Source organism: Aquila chrysaetos, chromosome 9 (genome assembly GCF_900496995.4).
Source record: "Aquila chrysaetos chrysaetos chromosome 9, bAquChr1.4, whole genome shotgun sequence".
Lineage (NCBI taxonomy): Eukaryota > Metazoa > Chordata > Aves > Accipitriformes > Accipitridae > Aquila > Aquila chrysaetos.
The window spans coordinates 440672-462103 of NC_044012.1; the positions used below are offsets into that span (position 1 = coordinate 440672).

A 21432-nucleotide genomic window follows, 5' to 3' on the forward strand; every position below is an offset into this window, starting at 1 on the left:
TTATGTCTCAGTGGTACCACTCTCTGAAAGTAAAGAAAAGGAAAAAAAAAGAAAAAGGTAAAACAAACACCCACCCCACCCCCCACACCCCCTTAATAACATTAAGTGCTTTGTTTCTGAAAACATACTAGTACTTTATATCAATGCATGGAGGTGTTTTTTTTTTTTTTTTTTTTTTTTTTCCAGGTGTGACTGTGGCTTGCATTGTGGTGGCATGTAAGGCCCCTGTCATGGGTCAGGATTCCATTGCATTACACGGGTGCCAGCACGCAGAGAGGTTGCTGCCCAGGGCAGTGAGCCCTCATGCTGCAAGCCAAGTGGGATGCCAGGTGTGAAACATGGCTAAAGCAAAGGAAAATCATAGGAGCAATAGCCACCAAGGCTGCAAGGCCCCACAGAGATGGTGTGAATTCAGAACATATATTTATAATGACTTTTAAAAGTCTTAAATGTTTTCTTAAGAATACATTGATTGTACAGCTAAAGTGATACTTTGACTTGGTTAGGCAGTGTAATCAATTTCCCATGACTGGAGTGGTTGCTCTGTGTCAACTGACCCAGGGTAACCACATGCACAGCCTGAACCTCTGGCAAGACAAAAGTGTTTCTACTGAGCCCCCAGCAAAGATGGCCACAGCACATTTCCCTGTGACCGTCTACACAGAGGGTTGCCATGGATTAGTTAACAAGCAGTATTTCAGCACAATAATCCCCACTGAATCAATACTCCCTCACAAGCCACAGCTCTGAGATGCCTCAGCCCTCTGGCCAGCCCCTTCTCTAGAGAGAACGCCCCAGCCAGACCCTCTGCTCCAGCTGAGATTTGTCTAGCTTGGATCGGAGGGAAAAAATTAGTCTGAGGCCATGAAAAGTTATAAAAACACTGGACCTAGAGAGGAAAGTCCTCCCCAGTGAATGTCTCTGGAGTAAGCCCTTTGGCACTGCCGATGGGCCAGGGCTGCTGGAGCAACCCTGTTGTGCTGGCCCAGGTCAATGGGGAGTGGTGGCATACCATGTGTTAGTGGGATGAAGAGCGTTGAGATACCACGTGCTAGTGGGCATCATGCAAGAAGCAACAGTGCAAAAAAGAGCACCATGGCCCACACGGAGGATGCGCGCAGGTGGAGAGGACTGGGTCCATGCATGGCCAGCCCCAGGCAGGTGGGAGCTGGGTGCTGCAGAGCACCCGCAGCCAGGCACATGGGGCCAGGGCTGGCCACACTTGCTCCCTTGGTGGGGAGGCCCCTCAGAGCCTCCCACAGCCCTGGCAGAGGGGGCACAGCCACAGCCTGTGCGGAAAAGCCGGGGTCACTGCCTGCACTGCCTGCACTGCCTATTTAAACTGGGATTTCCAAGGGGAAGTGGCTGGATCTGCAAGTAGCCCCACAGATAAAGCCTATTTAAAAACTGGAGTGCTTATGCCAATACCATGCTTTTGTTGCCAGTGGGACACTGCAGAGCTCGATGTGCCGGGTGCTCGGGACAGGCAGCCCAGCGCACACACTGTCCTGAAGGAGCAAGGTCCCGGACTTCTGCCAGACCCATGGGAGTTTGATTACACTTCAGGGCCAAAGCACGGCATTTTCATCGTTGTCTCTGACGTAACCCAAAATCCTTAAAATGCGTGTCTCGAGCTCAGCTCACTTGGCTTTAGCCCACAGCAATCACATCTCTGCACTGCAGGTTTAGTGGCTTCTTCTCTCTCAGCCAAGCAGAGACCCCACTGTATCACTCCAAGGTACCTGGAGCAGCAGTGCGGATGGGGAAGCGCTCTGGCTGCAGCCATTTCAACACACACTGAGCCGTCCCTCCCCACGAGAGGCCCCAGCAAAGGACGGCTCTGCAGGGCCCTCACGCAAGCACGGGGAGGGCAGCTCTGGTAGCTTCCAAACTCTGTGAATTGTACGCGAGACCACTGCTCTATGCTGCTTCACTCTTTCTCACAGGTCCACTTCTGCCATGCTGCCTACAGTGAACCAGCTCAATTTTTATTTTGAAGGACTCCACACCATTTTCTTCTTCTAGCCACTTACCTGTTTGTCCTCATCTGAACTCTCAGCTTTCCTGAGCACCCAAAAAGACCCTGGACCTTTGCAAGCACCTTCATAAGGGATGGAGAAACGCTGCTGCCTTCCCCAGCTGGCTCCCACAGCAGCACTATAGCTCTTCTACCAAGATCCAGTCTGACAGCCCCAAACCCACCACCCAATGTCAGCTATGATATCAGGTCTGGCCATGATCACAGGTGGGTGCTTGGGGCCAGCTCTCAACTGATGTAAATCAGAGCAACTCCATCCCCTTCAGTACTCCTGCATTTGGGGTGAGATTAAAAGTTGTAAAGTCAAGTATTAAAATATTAAAATGATTTTTTCATTTTCCTTCTGCTTCCCGGGGAGCAGTGGCATGTAGAAGAAAGTCTGCTGTGATTCCCGTGAGGTGTGAGACAGTAACACTAGAGAAGATGAGATACAGCCCTGTGATTCCCTGGAATATCTGCTAAACCTCAGGACAGTTTGTATATGTTTGAGCCCCTCCTCTACAAAGAAAAGATAAACAGAATGAAAGACAGCAATGAAGCAAGCAGCAGCTCTGAATAGTAACTGGTCTCAGAGTTAATCCAGAACCTGGTAAATAAAGCTGCAGACAGTTAATAAATTAGATGAATAAAGCCTAGAAATAATATTTTACAGTAGGATTAGTTCATCTAGAGGGTACCTGGTGAACTCATAGGAAGTATGGGGAGAGAGGTAAGGAAGACACTAAATTACCTTCAGCTCTTTAAATTATTTCTGCAGATCCTATTATAGGAGAGAAAGGAGAAATGGCTGCAGAACAAATCATATGAATTCCTGTATCCAGCAGTCTGACAGTACCTTTAAAAAAAAAGAGAGAGAGAGAGAAAACGCATGTGTGTGGTGGAAGCAATAAAAGACGCATTTGTCCCCCATTCATCACCATGTCATCTTCGGATGCATGCAGATATTGCTTAGCAGGGCTGGGGGTAGGTGGGGATTAACACAGCCCCTGACTCCGGAGCATTTGCCCTGGTGCTCCTCTGCCAGCTCTTTTTAGGGGGCCCTCATCAGCCCTGCCTCTCACCCAGGCCTTGCGGGGTGGACAGGACAGTGCCTGGGGGGAACAGGCACAAACCAAGGCATGTTCTTGCATGGTCTCTGTGGTCCTGAATCCAGGCACCAAAACAACCCTGTTTGGGCACAAAAAATTGCAAGTCCCAAGCTACAGCATCCCCTAATTGTCTCATCTCAATGAGCAGCCATCGCAGAGGGCAGCTCAGGTAGGCACACTCTAGCACCAGAAGTGCCATATGTAAACTAACACAGGTAACAAAGAAGAGGAGGAAGTAAAGGTTTCACATAAGGTCCTCAGAACTAATTGCTTCAGCAAATGGAGGAGAGTTTGGCAACTGTCTTCCTGCTTCTCATCACCGACATTTTGACTGGCAGGTCTGAGCACCACTCTGCCTGTCCAGGCCCATGACGGAGCGGCTGGCCAGTGCCTGCCTGCAGTGTGGATGGAGATAGCATGCAATTAATTGCATGTAACTCTGGGCTGAAGATGTTTGAAAACTGAATGTATTCTCAGGAGTCAGTAGTTTTTACCTCGGCTTAGGCACAGAACGCGCACTCCTTGACCTGCAGCCAGCCTGATTCAACCGCACTGAGCACTGAGACTGGCCTATAATTACAGCCAGTGTGTTAGCCCCAAAGTATGAAAGATGACAATGCACATGCCTAAAATGTTAGCTAATACACTACTACTCTGACACAGAAGCATGCGATAACTGCATTTTAATCCTGAAATATCAGACATGAAGACTCAGCCACTCTGGCTTCAAAGCTGCCTGCATCAGCTACCAGTCCCTCTGGCTGCCTGCCGGACACTGCTCTCCTGTGGAAAGCTGTGGCTGTGGGCATGGGGGGTGCAAAGAGATTGCAATAACTTTCAGAAAAAGGAACAGCTCTGTTGCACCATTTCTTCAAGTCCCTGCATTTCCAGTCAAGATCTGTGCAAATTCCCAGATGCTGCTAGCGCCTCATGGTAAATTTTTTTATGAGAGTAATTTACAGCACCTCGGAATTTTATTATTTCTCAATGTCATGTCCTGCTTCACGGGACATTGATGCTCCTGCATTGTTCCTACTGTGATCTCTTAGGTCTGCAGCAGTTTAACTGTATGTCCAGTGCAATAGACAAAGTGATCCACCTTCACCTGCATCTCTCACACACTCTCACACAGTTGCCTTTGGAAAATAATTACAGCATGGAAGCCGATCCTGTTAGATTAAGACAAATTAAGAATCTAATATATAGGTTTGCTGTCAGGTTCTCAGGGTCAGGGGTCGATACAGTATATTGCAATGAGGCTATAGGTTACCCCTGCCCCAATATTTTATCATAATAAACCAAATGGGGACGAAACACCCAGCAGTAGCCCATAAATCTATTAGCAGTGAACTGTCAATGTCCCATATACCAGGGTAATTTGTTAATTCAGAGCTGGGTCTCTTTTTTCACTAGACCTTGTAAACTCCTTTCTGAAACATCAATAAACCATCTGCTTTGACTTGTTAATCAAACGACTTTATTCAGTCCAAAGCAATTTTTTCCTAATAAAAACAGAGTATTTATCTCCATGGCTATAAAAGAGGATTGTTTTCAACTGTTCACTTATAGTTAAGAAGCACATTTAGTTTGGATTGATTTCCAATGCTTCGGTCATATCTTGTCACTTCCCATTTCTTACACACAGCATCTCAGTTTAGCTCCTTAGCAGGGAAAGCACAACCTGACCCAGTGCTGGGAGTGGCACTGGGGGAGCAGCAGCCAGCAGCAAAAAAGGTCATGGAAATCAAATTTTAAAGAGCTAAACACATCACCTCTGGCTCAGGCTGCTCTCAGCTTTCTCCCAGTGTCTAAGCCTGCTTCCCTGCAGCTGCACCCCTCTGGTCTGTCTCTGGGCAGTGATGTTCCCACCTCCTCCCCAGCTGGCCCAGGATTTTACTTGGGACAGCCTCCCCAGGCCGCCCCTGTTCCCTGGCTGCCAGTCTTGCCAATGCTCTCCCAGCAAAACTGGGGCACAAACCTCTCCAGCCGCATCTGTCCGCAGCAGCTGATGGAGAGTGGTGCTGGGCGAGGGCGGGATGCCGGGGACTGTAGTGGACTCTGCGTGCCCACCGCCCCGGCAGCAGCTCCAGGAGCGCTGGCTGCCCTGCTCGGACAGAGGCAGCAGGCATGGTGGCATGCTGGCCTTCCTTCCCCCTCTCAAAGGCACGGGCGTGGGGGTACGGGAAATCCATTAGGACACTATTACTGAAGCATGCAATTCCCTGGTGCAGCGCAGAGGGGGAGATGACGGGCAGAGGACCTGGGGGATGCATTAGAGAAGGAAAGCATGTTTTTAGTCTGGCCGGTTGTTTTCTTTTCTCCAGCGGTATGTCACATCTGCGGCAGGAGTTGATGAGTTCAAGCAGCCCTCTGGCACCCCACAGCACAGCCCACGCAGCAAGACAGGGGCCAACGCCAGCCCAGCCCCGAGCCCTTCCCCTGCAGCGGGACAGTGCTGCTTTCCAAGCCCTCCCGGACACCAGCACAGCACGGGCCGGCCTCTGCTGTGCCCACGGGACTCAGGGAGCCATTTGCAGCAATGCCTCGGGTCCACCTCGGCTCAGGTGGAAGGTGTTTCACAGGCCGGTGGCCTTGACACACGGGCTGTAGCCAGGATCCTCCCAGGGCATCCCTGGGCTCACGCCTGGGGCGTGGGACAGGCAGGAAGGGCAGCCTCGTGCTCCGTCGTGCCCCGTCGTGCCCCTGCGGCATCACGGGCTGTGGACAGCGGGGGGCTGTGCCAGGGACATGGGTGTTTCTGGCAACACCCAACACTCGGGCACATGGCGGAGGGTTGTCCCCGGACCACCAAAGCGCATCAGGCCGGTACACGCGCCCACCTGTGCAGAGACACCGTGTCCGTAGAGAGCCGCACGCAGCCCTCGCGGCACTGCCGCCGTGAACCCAGCTCTTCTCTGCGGCGGCTTCGAGGAACCAGCGGGAAACCCATTCCCCGACCCGGTCTGATCCTAACCAGATCCCGCCCTTGTCAAGTACCTTCCGCCGCAGACTGAGGAATCGCAGATCTTCCGCATGAAGCCTCCCTAATGAATGCCTTTTCCCAAACACAAAAGGCAGTTTCTGCGAGCGCGAGAACGGAGCGGCAGCTCCCCAGCCGGGTGCAAACCGTCCCGCCCGCCGGGCGCAGCCTCGCCTCCTCCCGCCGGCGCGCCGTGCTGCGCCGGGCAGCGCAGCGCCTGGCACCCCCAGCTCGGTGGCCAGCACGCGCTGCACCGTGCGGCGAGGATGCCTGCGGGACCGTCTTGTCCGGCGTTTCCCAGGTGTCCTCGCCCGGTGCTGGTGCTGCACCGACGCTCGGCCGAGGGAGCTGTGGTGGGCCAGCTGTGGCTCTGACCCGCTAAGGGACATCCGGCCAGCGTCACCTGCGTGCCACTCGCCACGCAGCACCGCAGCCTGAGGGGCGTCCCCGCGGTGCCAGGGCCACCGTGGTCTGATGGAGGCTCACGTCCCGCAGCCTGGGTGAGCCTGGGGACCACGGAGGCCACAGTCCCCGCAGCGCCGCGTGGCCCTGAGCGTGCCCAGGGCCACTGGCCAGCACTGGCACCCGCCAGCGGCGCGGGAGGGGCAGCGGGGTGAGGGACACAACCCTGCCGCTCTTTGTTCCCCATCGCCACGTGGCACCAGAGGAAGGCGACGGCGCAGCCTCGGCCCCATGCCGAGGTACCGCGCGCCTTCGAGGGTGGCGGCTGCTGAAGGGTCTCTGAAGGGCCCTGGCGGCCTCCACGCGGCTGCGCCCTGCCTGCCGCCCTGCAGGATGAGGCTCACCCACGTCCCACTGGTGGCAGGACCCGGGGTAGGGTGGCTGGACCCCCCCGCCCCCGCGGGGCCGGACGCGTGTGCTGGGCGAGCTGGGCTCCCCGCATCCGCGCTGCGCCACGAGGGCGGCTGTGCACCAGCCGCCCGCTCTCCCCGGGATGTGCAAATCAGGAGCCCCCCAGCCCCGTCCAGAGCACCCCGTGGGGGGGAAGGGGCAGAGAAACAAAGTCATTTATATAATGTGTCTCCCTGCTGAGCCCCTAATGGCTGGCGCTTTTGTTCTGCAGTGGCTGGCTGGCTGTGATGGGCAGGAAGCCGCAGTCTCCCTTTGTTCCACGGCCTTATTCAGCAATTTAGATCCATCATAAAAATCAAATATGCATGTTGCAATCGCCTTGCGTACAACAGCTTCAATTTTCGCCTTTCTTTAATTTGAACTCCGCAGGAGAAAAAAGGCAGGTCCAGGGAGCAAGGGGCAGCAGGAGAAGCGCTTTGTGTTTTTGTTCAGCGGGCTGTGAAAATAGGGAGTAATGAAAATACAGAATTTTTATCTTTGCCTCATTATTTCAAAAAAAAAAAAAAAAGGAACAGAAATCTTTAATAAAGCCTCCCTAGTAGAAGGATAGCCTGTGTGGGGAGCAGCCTTCACGTCCCCCCATCCTGGGGATGACAGGCTCAGCGGGGCTGGGGGGACGAGGGATGGCCCTGAGGGCTGCGGCACTGTGGCAGGGGCTGGTGACAAAGCTGGCAGCTGCCTGCTGCCACGACGCACGCGGCTGATTTGACGCACCATGGCTCTCTGCTCGCAGACACGTTTTATCCTTCCAGAATGTCAAGGTGCTCTTCTGTTGCTGAAAGCAAACATATATCCTGAAATATTTTGCCAGCACCTCCCTGCACTGCGTCCGCAGGGGCCGATGAGTGCAGCTCCGTGGCGCTGGCAGGGGTGGCAGTGCACCGAGCTGCTCTCCCAGCCCGTCCTGCAGAGGTGCAGAGGCATCGCTGCAGCAGATGTGCCGGGGCTGCTTTGCCTCCGCTCACCCCACACCCCTCCCCATGGCCCCGCAGGGCGAGGGGGCAACTGTGGAGGGACAGAGCCACTGATGCTGAGTGTACGGAGACAGATCCTGGGCTTCGGAGCGCACTGGCGGGCAGAATGTGGGCATGGGACATTTTCACGTTGCGCCCCCCCCCCCCCTTTCTGTGAGAAGGGGACACACTTTCTCAGGAGCAGAGCACTGAAATCTGCTTTGACTTGCATGGTCTGGGTGGGAAAGCTGCCGATGGGATCCAGGGGAACCTGCTGGGTTTGTGCCAGGGACCTTTCTGTGCCATCGCAGCTGTGGGAAAACTCGCGGCACAACGTGGGGCCAGACTGCTGTGGGACTCTGTTCTCCGTGCCACTGGAAATCAGGAGGAGCCCAAAGAAGCAGAGTGAGCCGGGGAGGCAGCCAGCACAGTGGAGGGATGTGTGGGTCCCCAGCAAGGCTGGGTTGTGATGTGTGTGCCATCCAGCCTCGTGCACAGCTGTGGTCCCGCACTTGCAGGGTCAGCGTGCCCCCGTCCAGCACGGCAGGTCCCGAACAAGCTGCGATGGAGCTGTGCCCCTGGGAGCACCGCAGCAAGGACATGGGCAGGCAGGGCTCGCCAGCGCGGCGAGAGGGGGATGCTGCACCCAGCCGCGACCCACCCAGCTGCGCTTGGGGCTGGCGCTGCTGTGCACGGTGCTGTCAACGGTGGTGGGTCCATGGCGTATCTCCCGGCTGCTCGGCCAGGAGCCCCGTTTGCTGTGACAGGGTCCCAGGCGTGGCTGGGGCCAGACCACAAGTCCCTGCAGCGTCAGCGAGCCCCACTGCTGCCCTGGCCCCGAATGCGGCGTCCACATACGCGGCCCCGTGCCCCGGCACAGCCCTGTGCCCCAGCATGGCGAAGCTGCCTTGGCATGCAGGACCTTTGTGGCGTTCCCTCCAGAAGCTGCTGGCATGCCCAGAGCTGAATCCCAGCCCCATGTAGCCCTGCAAGCATGAGGCGAGGCCCCTAATGCATGGTCTCGCTCCTGTGTGGGGCACCACGGCCCCCCCCCCCCCGCCAACGCCTGCATGCCCCGATGCTACATGGCCTGAGTGCCCATTGCTGTGAGGTTTGCGACCGTCCTGGGGGCCAGGGGTGCCCCGGGCGAAGGGATCCGTCCCCTGGGCTGTCCCTCACCACGGGCACACAGGGGAATCCCTTCCAGCTGCTGCTCACTGGGGCACAGCAGGTCCGAGGGACACACGGTCAGGCTGGTCGTATCCTGTGTCCTTCTCCCCCACCATGTGTGCTGATCGAAGGCACTGCTTGGAGCAGGAGGGATACAGCTTCACATAACGGAAAGTGAATTTCTGCTTAAAAAAGAAAAGGCGCTGCTTTGCCAAAACACTCAGCATTCTGCGCACACATTAACCTGATTACAGGAGGAAGGGGGGGCTTTTCCTTGTCTCTGCCCTGCTAATAATTTTCCGTCAATTTTGATTTGGCTTTAACATCCCTCCAACCCCTGGCGTGCCTGGCTCGCCAGTGCTGTGGCATCAAGGGGTGCCAGAGAGCCACCCCGCGCCTTGGCCATGGCAGGGTTTACCCCCTACTGACCTGCTTCCAGCTGAGACCCACCACCTCTGGAGACAGGATTGCGTTGGAGGATGCTCCTGGAAACGTGTGGGAATGGGGGGGAACAACTGGGCACACCTTCTCCAGGAAGCCCACCTGCCCCACATGTGCAGGACCCTGCAAAATGGGACACAGACCAAACTAGCAAAAGTTCAGAAAACACCGGTGATCCCCAAAGCCACGACTCAAACCCATGCAAGCTCCAGCCCATCCTTCAGTCCCTGGTCGGCTCCCTGCCATGGCAGCAGGCTGGCTGGGGAGCAGCAAGGCCCCCAGTGACCCACGGGCCCACGACGTGTGGCGGGCAGCCAGGGCTCCGCAGCCTGGCTCTGCATGTGGGGAGGACAGGCCCCCGGGCGCAGGGCACACGGCTGCTGGCTGCAGCAAGAGCCTGGCCAGCCCTGCAAGAGCTGCTTCTTGCATTGCGTGTGCCCAGGCACCCAGGGTGGTGGCACAGGGCTGGGGCCAGCCCCCACCGGTGCCAGCCCAGCAGCAGCTGGAGGGGACGGGCTGCTCTGCCTGGACACAGGCAGGAGGAAACCCCGCGGACCAGGGATGCTGACACCCAGCAGTGCAGCATCGCTGGGGTTGGCACCGGTGGCTCTGTGCATGTGCACATGTGTGCGTATCTGCACGTGTGTGCCCAGCCCAGCCGGCAGTGGTTTGGCAGAGAATCCCCTCCCCCATGCTGAGAAAAGGCCCTTTTTTGCTGTGACAATTCAATATAATTGAAAGTTTGCTTAGGAAAGAGAGTCTTTTTAACTGAACATGCTCACAGCTGAATCGATATGAATTATACGGCACAGAAGATGCCTAGGGTATTAAAACATTAATTAAGTAACATCATGCTACCATCTAACCAACAGCACAATACCATTTATAGGTACTGCTATCTTTTCTCTGGGGCGCAGTGTGAAGTCTCTCTTCCATCACCGCAGAGGCCGCGGGAGACTCGGAGCACCGCTGGCTGCAGCTCCTCCGCAGCTTGGGCTGGTGCCTTCCCTTGGGGCAGCCGCGGTTGCTGCGGCTGGGCGGGACGGCGGGCACGGATGGGTGCCCCCCAGCCCAGTGGTCCCGCTCCTGGCCCCGGCAGGCGCATGGAAGGACCCCCGTGGGTCTGGGGCTTTGTCTGTCGTTTCTGCGGTGCCACTGAGCCACTGCCACCTGCGCCCCGCCGGTGGGTAGGGGAGGACCAGCCCGGTCCTGCCGGGGGATGAGCCGCCGGAGCCAGCCCCGTGTAGCCCTGCCAAGGAGCTGCGTCCTCGACCCGCGGATGGTGCCAGCACCTCTGCGCTGAGCTGCTGCCTGCGGAGCTGAGCGGAGGCAGTGCCCACGCGGCTGTAGTTGGATTAGCTCACCACATCAGCCCTGGGAACTAATGCACCGATTCTGCAATATACCAAAATAGAAAGTCATTGGAGTGAAATCAGTGTCTTCACCACATCCCCTCTGGCAGAGCGTTAATTAAAATGACTCTCTAGTGCTTTAGATCATCAGGTGTACATTGTTAACGAGCTTGGAGGAGAGAATGGGCTCCACATTTGTAGTTTAAGCGCTGATGGAGTTAACCCTTCACCACTCCTGGCACAGCCTGAGCCTGGTGGCAGTTTCTCAGAGCATCCGTCTGCATTAGAGAAGTCGGCTCTCTTAGCAGACTTCAGATGTCATTTAGCAAAGATGTTAACGTGGGACCCTGCTCGGTTCAGCAGAGGCGTGGCTGGAGAAGCGACGCGGCTGCAGCCGCTGGTCTGAGGAGAGGGGGGTCTGTGCCCAGCCTGAGCTCCCCGTGGGCTTCTGTGACCACGGCAGGGGCTGCAGGGCCAGCTGCCTCACGGACTGAACTTGCCCCGTGCTGCAGCAGGTCTCCTGCAGCAAACCTGGACATGGCGGGGAGGCATCCCACAGCGCAGAGCAAAACTGGTCTCACTGGAAGTCGGCAGCTGGCAAGGTTTTGGGGTTCCTTTTGGCCTTGTTTTAGTCCCAGTGATCTGCCGCTTCATGCTCCAGACACCTTTACGAATGCAGCTCTTCTGTCACTTGGTGGCATTGAAAATGTGTCCTTGATGCCTCACCTGGATGCCAGGGAGCTGGCAGCACTGGCCGCAGCATTGAGGTGGCAGCTAGGGAGGGAAGCCGGTACCCACGGCTGCTGGCACAGGAACGGACGGACCCTCTGTAGCGCTGACCTGTGTGTGCACACTGGGCTGCCTGGTGGCATTGCTGTGCCTGTCCCCCGCCCTGGCACCCCCCTGGAGCCAACGGTGCTGCCTGGACGCAGTGCTGCACCCAAGGAGACGCGGGGCCAGGGCGAAGGGCTCAGCCGCTGGCTGGGCAGCCCAGGAGCAGGGTGGCTCAGCCCCGGCACGGACCAGCCCACAGCTGCTGCGACGTCCGGCAGGGCTGTGCACCAGGAACGGGTGCAGGAGGGAGAGCATCTCCGAAGGCATCCTCCGTCCGTAGCCTCCGAGTGCCGCAGGGACCTGCCTGTCAGGCGGGATGTGGTTTGCACCGGTGTCCGGCTCCTGCACCCAGTGCCCACGCTAGCCCCATGCCCGGGCTGCCGGCAGGGCTCGTGTGCCAGTCTCATCTCCGCTGTACACCCAGGTGGGATCCCCTGTGGAAAAGCTGGTTGGGAAAAATGGGGAGACCAGTGGCGTTTCCTCCTTTGGTGGCAGCACACACCGGGTGTCCCGTGGCACTGCATGCTGGGCTGTGACACGGGGACCGCCCGGGCTACCCCCCCGGGGGCAGCTGGCCGAAGCCCCTGCTCCTGCTGCATCGAGGACAGCAACACACAGGCTGCACCCAAGGGCAGCGGCACCTCCAGCTGGGAACTCTGCTCCAAACCCATTGGCAAGGTTACTGTCTGTAGTGGACACCTGATCACTGCTCTGTTTTTATAAATATGTATTTTTTGGCCTGTAAGAGTATACTAGTAAGAGCTAAATCTTTTCCTTATCTTTTAGGTGATGGCAGTGAAAGGTTATTATAAAATCACTCCCGGTCTCCTCTTACCAGAATCACAGCATGGAAAACCCTTTTTATTTGTCAGAGGTTTGCACAATTTCCGCTGATGCACTGCTCTGAGCAGAGAGGCTCTTGCAGAGGTTTTTAGTTTGCAGCTTGTGCAGCTACTAGAGGCCATTTACACCTTTCTGAGCATTAGAGAGATGCTTTCTCAAGCGTAGCTGTTTTAAACTGGAATTCAACCCAGGAATAAACAGCAACGTTACATAATAAACTTACAAAACTGCAGGTCTGCGAACAACAGTGAAGTCATTAACGCGGCACAGTGCAAACACTGGTGGAAGGGTTGCGCTGGTGACCCCATTACTGCCGCAGTCCCGTCTGCTTGTGGAAAACACAGAATGGATTTTTTTTCCCCTTTAAAAAACTCCAAACAGCTAAGAGGCAATCCAGATCCCCACCTGTTCAGGCTCACACCAGAAGAGCAACGCCTGAGCCTGGGACAGGACCAGGCAGCCCAGCCCGTGGAGAGTTTTGGGGTACTGAGTTGCAGTATGCGTTCAGGTGCAAACGTCCTCGCCATTTCAGTCACCAAAGCGCAGGATCTCCTCTTTCAGGGCTCCACACTGGGGGCCAGGGCCTGGCTGGCTTGGTCTGGTTACGCCATAGCATCAGGAGTCATCGGGGGCTTGGCAATTTTCACCTGCTTTATTTCATAATCCATGTATTTTTGGAGCCTGAATCAGTACGAGTGTTGGTTTTCCTTTTTTCTCATGAAGGTGCATCAGCAACCTGATTATTAAACTTACTGGCTCGCAAGTGAATGTCCTGACCAGATTAACTAAAGAACGCTCCCACTGCCTGGCTAGCTGCAAGATTTCCTCCCCACGACCTCTGCTCTGGCCGGACGACACCGCAGAGCTCAGGCCTCTGCTCCTTGGGGAGGGAGAGGAAGCCCCACACTGTCAGGGAGGCGGCAGAGCGGCCAAGGACACCCGTACCAAACAGACTGCTCATCCCACCTGCAATGTTGGGTTGGTTCTTTTTTTTTTTTTTAAATTATTTATTGCTGCAGTTATAAATTAGAGATGAATGGTAGCCCCCAGGGCTCTCTTTTGGATGTGGTCCTTATTAATGAATTTCAAGCATTTTCTGCTGCAAGTGGCAACTTTTGGTAAGAGAATTGTGTATTTAACACTCAGCAGTTCATCAAGTTATCCTCCCTGCTCAAGAGGCACTGCAAGCAAAGGGAAGAGCAGTGAGTCAGCCACTTACCTTTCTTACCTTCGTCTCCTTTTGGTTTGATCAGTAGAAGAAAACAGATGGCGATTTTAGTTCACTTACTTCTAGTTTACAGGTTTCAAGATGACCTCAACCCATAACGGCATCATGCTTTCCCTTCAACCATTAATTACAGCAGTGTGCCCAGAATTCTTATACAATCATTTAGTAAAATTAAATGCACTTATAATGTCTTTTTCATACACAATGCAACCCGAAGCCATAATATGAATTGCACTACTTGGCTCATTACTTCCACTTTAATGTTAATTCGCAGCATCAGCCCGGGCGCTCTCACACCGACGGGCACCCAGACGCCCGCCTGTCGGGAGGGACGTGGACGGCGTGCGCCAGCGCGTGCACCGCGGCGGTGCACGAGGGCGTGTGCGCGCGGACATGTGGCTCCGTGGCAGCGCCCGCCTGCTGCGGGATGTGGACGCTCGGGCGGATGCGCGCGTCCCGCCGAGCCGAGCTGAGCCGAGCCGAGCCGAGCCGCACGGCACGCACCCACCCCGACACAGACCCTGCACCGCACAAGCGGGGACATCGGAGACGAGAGCTTTTGCTCATTTTTTTTTTAATGTATCACAATGAGCAGGAAACATACGTGATGAAATATTTCCAAAGGAGTATATTCAATTACCATCTACAGTCAACTCAACTATGACAACAAAGTCTTTTGTGACAAATTTTTTTTAAAGTTTTGAAAGTTCCATGTGGTTTCTGTTTCTGTTAGTCTCCATGTATTTTGGTACAGTTCGAGATCAGCATTGTTACAGTAACAAAAAAAAGCTAACAAGACTACATTATAGAAAAACACCAAGAACATCATTTTTGGTTTCACTTGCTCTATTTTTTGTACATTGCAAAGGCTGTTCATATCCCTCTTCACCTCATTTATGCTTTCTGTTCTACCCAAACTCGCCCCCCAAAAATAAAAACGAAAAAAATAGTCAAAGCTTTGTGTTTCACAGTGGGCAGTATCTCAGCGCCGACAAACGAACCAACCGACCGACCGACCAACCCAATTTCTGCTTCTATTTAAAAGTTTAATTTTTTTTCTCAAAAGCAAAATATATTTCCACGAACAGCGAGTGTGTTGGCTTGTGTCAGCGCCTCCCTCGCCCCCCCGCCTGCCCCCAGGCGCGGGCGGCCCCGACACACCCCTTACGCCTCTCTTTATTCTCAACTGTATGAAACTTTGGCCATCTTCACCACTTAAAAAAGCTTTTTATTAAAAATAAAACAGAAACCCGCTCAATGCTAAGTTCAAAATCCTTTCTCCGTGCCCGGCCCCGCTCCGACGCCCGCTCCAAAGGCCGCGCGTGGGCTCGGGGGGTCGCGCAGAGGCTCCCGGGCCCCAACGTCGCTCCCGCCGCGTCCCGGGGCGGCCGGGCGGGCTGCGGGGCGTGAGGCCGGGGCTGGCGGGGCTGGGGGTCCCGGCGGGGGGCCGGGGGGGGTCCCAGCCCGGTCCAGCCCGGCCCAGCGTGGCCGGCGGGGCTGGGGACGTGGGTCCCAGCACCGGCCCCGGGGCAGCCCGGCTGCAAGAGGAGGCGGCAACCTCGCACTGGAAGTCTCTAGAAACATTTAGAAAAAATACAAGGAAATGAATTTATAAAACCTTTTAGTGGGTGGGAAGGAGGAGGGGGAAGAAGGAGAGAGAAATTGCACTATGACCAAGCAATATAATTAAAAAACCGAAACAAAACAAGACAAAACAAAAGGATTTCCAAAAGAGACCTTGCGGAATTTGACAGATAAAGCTAGTGTTAAATTGTTAACTCGTATCACATAGAGAATCAAAAACAAAACAAACAAAAAAATTTCTATATGATACAGACAGAGTAACATACAACAGTTAAATGGCAAAAAATATATATATATATATATTTCATAGAATTACAAACAAGATAAAATAATGGAAAACAAAAACTGTACAACTTTAGAATTTAAAAAATGTTCATCTCAAACACGGGGAGAAATACAAGAACTTTTGTTAAAAGAAAACCATTTGTTAAAACAGCGAACGCTTTTTGTGTACTTGTTTCCATTTTTGACACCTTATGCTACAACTGGGTACTGGTAGGAATATTAGATGGTACTCTCTTTAGTATTGTCTACTTAAAAAACAATTAAAAAAGGAATTTGCACTGTGCATTAGCCTAGTTAGAAATATGTACAACAGTTCAGGATCTAGTCTTTCATCGAACTAAAAACAAAAATCCATAAAAATAAAAGCGTCCCGCTAGAAAATGAACCCCACGTTCGTCTCTCAAATGCTCCAGTCTCTCGCGGAGTCGACGAGCGGCTTCAGCACGGGGAGGAGAAGCCCGGAGGCAGCGGGAGGAACCTGCGTTCACAGTCTTCGAAGTTCCCTTTTGAAGCAGGAGGAGGATGAAGATGACGGGGAGAAGGCTCTCGCACTTTCAGGGCAGAGGAAACGGGGGTGGGGGGGGAGGAGATTGTTTCTGTTGACATTTGGCTACAGAAGTGAAACAGCAAGCATCTATTTGTCTCCAAAATCTACATTTTAGCAGCACAAAGTTTTCCTTTCAAAGTCCGGACCGTAAGAGATGCGTGCGTGCGTGCGTCTGCGTGTTCCCACAAGCAGGGGTACGGAGCTGGACAGGGATGCCAGAGCCTGGCAGGCTCCTCGCCTGCCCGCACGTGGCTCTGAGCTGTGGCACTCGCCGCTCCGCCTGCCTACCACGGGAGAGAACTTGGAAAGAGAAACCTGCCTTTTGGTGCGCTGGGTTTTCGCTAAGAGTTGTCTCTCTGCTTGCAGAAGAAGCACAGATAACAACCTGGGTACTTTTTTTATTCTTTATTTAAACTTAGACTTGTTTGTTTAAATCAGAAACAAATTCTCAAGTAAAAAGAATCCTTTTTGCTCATTCTGCACCAGTGGTGAAAGGGTATGTCTTTGGATTTTATTTAAAGCATGAATTTTCTTTAGAGAAAAAAAATGTAACAAAAACTTTTTTTAAAAGAAGGAACAGAGTGCAGCCTAATTACACAAACAGAAACAAATGCTTATAGTTCAGGAACAGAGTCTTTGAAGCATTTACAAAATGAGGAAAAGAAGAGGGGAAGAAAAAGAAAAAAAAGGAAAAATGGAAAATAAGAGATAAGTGCACAAGGGTAACAGACATAGGTAAATCGTATGTATACGCCTTAAAAAGTTTCAAACCCCCAACAAAAAATATTCTGCAAGGGATCCTACTGACCCCCCAAAACCCTTTGAACTTCTTTCTTTAGTTTTTATAAAATAATTATGCAACCACCCTCTAAGAAATGAAGGTAGCGACCATAAGTGGAAGATTACAGGATGGGGGAATGGGGAGTAAAGGTACAAAGGGGAGAAAAGCTTAGGCGAGTCAATGGATTGCAATCTATCTGGCTAGGAATGAACAAGACAACATCAAATGAGAAGCCGTCAGCTGGACCATACAAAAGCTAAATGTACACAAAAGGGTTTTTTCTTTTAAATCTACCATACTGCTTCAGTTCATTTCCAATGCAACAATCTACTCAACACCAAAAATGGTCATATCTATCATAAATACAGAAAGTCAGTTGTTTTAAAACTTATTTTTTAAGCTCCGAGTCCTCAACACTCTTTGTGTGGGTTTTTTTTTTTTTTCTGAAAAGTGGGAGTGCTTAACTTTTCCCCTTGAAATTGGCTTCAGCAGAAAAGCTACCCTTAAAATCCCCGAAAAGCTAAAGCAGTTCACATTGTTTTTCTCTTGAATACTTTCTGCCCATTTTAAATTAACAAAAAAAAAAAAAAGAAAAAGAAAAAAAAAATCCTTTTCTGGAACGAAAACGAAACAAAACAAAACAAAAACCCCAAAACAAACGAAAGAAATTATATATATATATATATAAAACAATGATTCTGAAAACAGAACAAAGTGTGAGCGATTGACCTGAGAATAAAAAGACATTACATTTCTTTTTTCTTTTAGCAAGCCATTGGTATCTGAATGCTAAGATAGCAAGAAATTTAAAACTGTAACAAGGTGGGCTGCTTTCCCATACAGTGCATGCCGGCCTCTGCTGTGCTATCGACGTGGGGCGTTATTGAAAAGGGGCAATATACAAGGGGCTCAAGCTCCGAAGACAGTAAGGAGGCAGCACGGGCTTTCGTCTCCCAGACCAACAGTACCTTCGAAAGGACAAATGTAACAGATTTTTTTTTTCTTTTTTAAGTTTTATTTTATTAAAAGGAAAGGAAAAAAGAAATGTAAAACCCACCGGCATCGTTATATGGGAAAACAACCCACGCTTTTTCTTTTTTCTTTTTTCTTTTTTTGGTTAGAAGCTTTGGAATTGCAGTTAGTCTATTTTTGAAATTGGTTTGTTATTAACTTTTTTATTTAAATTCATTTTCATTGTTCATCTTCAAAGCTTACAATCTGAAGGTGTCCATTCCTACGCTAGCTAGACCACTGTCCTTAGGGCAGCCGGGGTCCCGGGGCCCCTCCGCCGGGCTCGCCGGTCCATCTGACTTTTGGCTAAGATCCGTGTCAGACTCCTCCGAATAGTCGTCTGTTGGCATCGAGGGCTGAACCCCTGAGGTGCTGCATGAACTTGAGGTAACCGTTGAAGATGAGGAGAGAGGAGGGAAAGGCGGCGGCGGCGGCTTCCCCGGCGGGGCGCGGGGGGCCGCCGGGGGCCAGGGCTTTCTGGAGGCGTGGGGGGAAGCCGGGGGGGGCCGGGGGGGCGGGGGGCTGTCGTTTGAGTGAGCGGCCGACTGCGAGGTAGATGCGGTGCTGGGGTCGGGGGGGCAGGCAGAGTGAGGTAATAGACTGGGGTGCTCTTTGGCGTTTCTTGCTGCTCTTGTGATTGTTCGGTGTTTGTGCGGGGCTGACTCGAGATGCTGACTGAGGGCTTCGTCCCCACACACCGTGCTCTCGCACGCCACGCACTGGTACGAGCCGCTGCCCTGGCCGCTGCCGGTGGGCACGTGAAGCACCATCTCTTGCAGGTTCGCCACGGACTGGCCGAAGAAGCAGAGGGACTTCAGGTGGTCGCTGGCCGCCTCCTGGTCGCCGAAGCCCGCCTGGCACTTGCGGCAGACCAGCTTGTACTGCACCTTCGGGACGATGAAGGGGTCGCAGAGGGAGTCCGCGCCCTTGCCTTCCGCTTCGGGCTCTTCTTGGGGTTTGGGCAGGAGGGGGGACACCTCGCGGGGTGCGTTCTTCTGCTCTTCTTGCTTGGGGGGTTCTTTGGCAGGGTCTTTGTCCGGGGTGGCAGCCCCCGCGGGGACGGGGGTTTGGCTTCCTTTGGGCTGCTGCGCTTTCTGCTGCTGCTGCTGCTGCTGCTGCTGCTGCTGCTGCTGCTGCTGCTGCGCCTGCCGCTGCTGCTGCTGCAATGCCTCCTGCAGACTCTGCTGGTATTGCTGGTACTGCTGCAGCAGGGAGCCGGGGGACAGCCCCAGCAGCGCCTGCGACAGCGCGGGGCTGTAGGGGAAGAGCCCCTCCATCCCGTACATGGGCTGCAGGTACCCGCTCTGCAGGGCGCCGGGGATCTGCGGGGCATAGTAGGGGGAAAAGCCGGGGACGAAGTAGGGAAGGAACTGGCTCGTCAGCAAGGTGGTGGGGTCTGAATTCAGGGCGGCCTGCAGCGCCTGCAGCTGGGCGGGCTCCACCGCGTACTCCATGGCGGGCAGCGGGGCCGAGAGGGCGCCCGCCGACGCCTCCCCCTTCTCCTTCTTGGGCCCTGGCAGTGGGTCCCCCTTCCCCTTGGGTGCCTTCTCCTTCTCTTTTGCCTTCTCGCTCTCCTTCTCCTTGCGCTGCGGCGGGGGCGGCTGCTGCGGCTGCGGCTGCGGGGTCGTCGCCGGCGGCTGCTGCGGGGCCACGGCCGCCGTGGCTTGTGCCGGGGTGGGCGAGCTCAGCGCGGCCGGGGGCTGCTTATTTGGTAATCCAGAGGTGGGGAGGCCGGGCGAAGGGACGCTTGTGCTGGGCAGGCCCATCAGGTTGGGTTTGGGAGAAGTTAAAGCTGCAAGAGGGAGGAGAGAGAGGTGAGGAATCACTCGGCGCTGGGCAGCCAGAAAGCACAAGGTGGGGTGACCCCGGGCCACCCCGCCACTGCCCCTGCACCACCGCCCCCTCTGCACCGGGGCAGAGACCGTCCCGAGCTCACGCGCCACGGCAGCGCGGGTTGGAGAGCCCGTCCGCTCCTGCTTCCTCTGGGACAACCGCTCCGCTCCCCACTTCCCGAGGCCCCGTGCCGTTGGGACGTGCCTTCTCAGCCTGTCACCTGCGGCCGGCTCGGCCACGCTGCCCAGCAGCACCGAACGTGGTGTCTCTCCTGGGGACACCCACCAGCCGCCCGGGATGGTCAGCATAGCTGCTGTTTTACTGACCCCTCTGCAATGCCTGAATGATTAGCAGCTGATGTCAGGGGGAGACACTTTTCCTACATCTTCACTAACTGGTCCTTGGCCAGCAGAAGAAAAGCGCTACACCAAATGGCTGTAACGCTAGATACTGTCAATCTCGTTAAAATCTCCACAGATTAGAAAGCCCTGGTCATGGCAACTGAATAGGACTGAACAGGCTAAATCTAAGTTATTTTGTCCTTATTAGGCTGATGTTCATGAATCCACAAACCTCTGATGCAGCCCCTTCCTTCCTTCCAATGTAAGAGGCTTTGGGTGCACAGCTTCTGAGTAATTTCAGAGTTTTTATGGTATTCAGACATCCCCCCAGGGCATGAACGTTGTGTTTTGGGTGGAATTAAAAGCGTAGTGATGCTTCCTCACAGAGGAGATGGATTAATGGTGGAATGTGAAGTCTGCCCATCTTCCCAACAGCAGGAATAGCCAGTAACAACACAGTCCCCCGGTGCCGATTTCTACTCTCACAGCTGATAGTAGTTGGGGGCAAGAGGAATGTGGCTCCTGGAGTCATGTCCATTAGTCACATCCACTGCAGTTGGCAAACGTGCTCCTAAAAAGGAACGTTTTGCTTGGGATGTCCCTCAGTGCCATTTGGGGAAAATAAAAATGAAACAAAGCTCTAACGTTCTGCTGGCGCAGCCCCGTATGTTCCATGGCTCTGGAGCCAGGAACCTGCTGCAGGATCCACCCCTGCCACAAAACCATTCAACAAAATCTAACCTGTCATTAACAAAGCTGCGATGGTAACTACTCAAAAGCAGCCTGAGTATGAACAGTTGCAGAACTAGGAATCAGCCATGGAGGCACAGTAACTTTTATTTTAGGTTGTACCTCTTCTGTGATACATCCAGTGAGAGGAGAGAGGAGGGGAAAGGAAAGGAGAGGAGAGGAGAGGAGAGGAGAGGAGAGGAGAGGAGAGAGGAGAGCAGAAACTGCCCCTTTTGGGGATTATTCAGGGCATGGTGGCAACTTAAAGTCTTTTCCAAGGGGAAGCATGCCAGCAGGGAAATGGCTATGCACAGGGCTCCTTTGCCTTGTGAAGGCAGCGTAAAAGGGACTCAAACACAGCTAGGGACTGGGGCCAACAGCTCTGTCTGAGCTGCAGCTGCCTCCTTTATCCTGGTGAGGTCTTAAATCATCATAACTGATCCTGAGGAACAAGCGTAGGCATCCTCAAGCATCTCAGCCCTGCCGCTACCAGGCAGCCTGATACCCAGGGCCTTGGCCAA

At 53.9% G+C, this 21432-nt stretch overlaps 1 protein-coding gene across 7 annotated transcripts in view; it reads right to left on the bottom strand.

The window, feature by feature from the left end:
- Window positions 1–14357: 14357 nt before the first annotated feature.
- ZFHX3 (zinc finger homeobox 3) overlaps window positions 14358–21432 on the bottom strand; it is a 549811-nt gene continuing 542736 nt past the window's right edge. For all 7 annotated transcript variants that reach the window (XM_041125823.1, XM_041125824.1, XM_030024386.2 and 4 more), the window contains one exon: window positions 14358–19800. In XM_041125823.1, the coding sequence (XP_040981757.1) occupies window positions 18209–19800 (1592 nt within the window). In that variant the 3' untranslated portion in view covers window positions 14358–18208. The remainder of the gene's footprint in view (window positions 19801–21432) is intronic.